This window comes from Peromyscus leucopus, chromosome 20, assembly GCF_004664715.2.
Source record: "Peromyscus leucopus breed LL Stock chromosome 20, UCI_PerLeu_2.1, whole genome shotgun sequence".
Lineage (NCBI taxonomy): Eukaryota > Metazoa > Chordata > Mammalia > Rodentia > Cricetidae > Peromyscus > Peromyscus leucopus.
The window spans coordinates 43,984,691-43,986,559 of NC_051080.1; the positions used below are offsets into that span (position 1 = coordinate 43,984,691).

A 1,869-nucleotide genomic window follows, 5' to 3' on the forward strand; every position below is an offset into this window, starting at 1 on the left:
AGCTGCTTTGGCCTTTGGCAAGGCAGCTTAGAGGCAGGGGGGACATCCAAGGAGAGAGACAGGAAAGAGGAAGGCGGAGTCTAGAGAGAAGCCAGCCTGCCACCCAAGGAACAACATGCCAGCAGACCACAGAACACATGGCAAACATAGATGAATAGAAATGGGTTAATTGAAGATATAAGAGCTAGCTAGCAAGAGGCCTGACATAGGCCATACAGTGTGTAAATAATATTAAGCCTCTGAGTAATTATTTTATAAGTGGCTGTGGGACCGAGGGGCCGGGCGGGACCAGAGAAAACTTTCAACTACACTGGCGAATCTGCCTTGGTGCCAAGTGCAGTCTTACGGTTTAGAACAAGCTTTGTATCCCTGCAATATCAGAACACACAAAAGCCTTCATGGAGCCAAATACACATCTGCCTTAGAGGGAACATAGAATAAACCTCCCGTTGGTGGATTTGAACCTGCCACTTAAGCCAGCGCTGTCTGTGGCTTTGGTTCCTACACCATTTGAATCCTGAGAGTCACGAGTGCTACAGTTAGACTGATGAACACAGGGCACCTCAGTGTCAAAGAGGGTGAGACAGCCCTAAAGACAGTTTAAACGATGAGGTTCCTTCAGAGCCCTCCTTCCGCGAGGGTCCCCCAAACACAGTCTTCTTCATCTTTCTTCATCTTGCTTTTTCTCAGGAAATTAAAATAGTCCTTGTGCTGGAAAATAAACAGAGAGGTCAGAACTGTAAACTAGAGAAAGAAATTCCATAACAACAACAAGAAAACCTCAAGGAGGGTGAAGTATCAAAGGCGCAGTGAAAGGTTACCTCTGTGTAAGCCAGGGTCACCTTAAAAGGTGCTTCAGTCCTGCAGTGTGGAGGCTGAGGACAGCGCCCCCTGCTGGCCTGCTCAGGAAGCTCTCTAGGCTCCGGAGTCATCCCACCAACACTCACCTGCCTGCCTGCTCCTCCCCACTCTTTCAGAGCCACGTGCTTCACCTCATCTTCCTGTGCACAGAGGCAAGACTTTTTAAAATATCAGCGCTTCTTTGCCTTCAGTACTTCATGAGCTCTCAAAGTGAGTGTGGTGTGTGTGTGTGTGTGCGCGCGCGCGCGCGCTCTCGTGCCCTGTGAGGAGGAGGCCCGAGGTTGGCATCAGACGTTTTCCTCACTCTCCACCTTATTTTTTGAATCAGGGTCTCTCATGGAACCTGAAGCAAGCCCCTGGGACACCCGTGAGGGTTTGACTCCCTAGTGCTGGGATCACTGTGCACACTGCCGCTCCCAGCTTTTACAGTCCTCATATTTGCCCTGCAGGTGCTTACAGACTGAGCTAACTTTGGGGGTGGAGCCAGCCATCGCCGGGGGTGGAGCCAGTCATCGCTGGGGGTGGAGCCAGCCATCGCCGGGGCGGGGGGGGGGGGGGAGGAGCCAGCCATCGCTGGGATTTAGAATTCTCCAGAAGACTGATTCTGATGTGCAGCCAAGGCTGAGATCCTAGGGGCTGACTATCACGTGCTGTGGAAATGGGTGAACTTCGATGCTGGGCTTGTGATCACCTACAGTTTGCAGATGAAGGAACGGACCATTGGTGCACTGGGTCTCACTTGTGATAAAACTGATTTTCACCCTAGTTCTGCCACACGAGTCTTGTGGTAAGGCCTGGGAATCGCATCAGCCTTGCCGGTCACACCCCAGGAGTACCTGGCGCACACTTAGAGTTCGGGTCTGTCTGAACACACAAGGCGGAAGTGCCAGACTAACTAGCTAGAGGCCTATTATGAAAGAGAAAGGTTTTGTATACTCTTTTTTACATTAAAGTGGTTATTATTTTTAGTGTGTGCGTGCGTGCGGGCCACCAGGTGCACACGTGGAA

At 51.2% G+C, this 1,869-nt stretch overlaps 1 protein-coding gene across 1 annotated transcript in view; it reads right to left on the minus strand.

The window, feature by feature from the left end:
• Positions 1 to 242: 242 nt before the first annotated feature.
• Snx31 (sorting nexin 31) overlaps positions 243 to 1,869 on the minus strand; it is a 50,911-nt gene continuing 49,284 nt past the window's right edge. Inside the window, exon 14 of the mRNA XM_028884495.2 lies at positions 243 to 711. Within this exon, the coding sequence (XP_028740328.1) occupies positions 619 to 711 (93 nt within the window). The 3' untranslated portion in view covers positions 243 to 618. The remainder of the gene's footprint in view (positions 712 to 1,869) is intronic.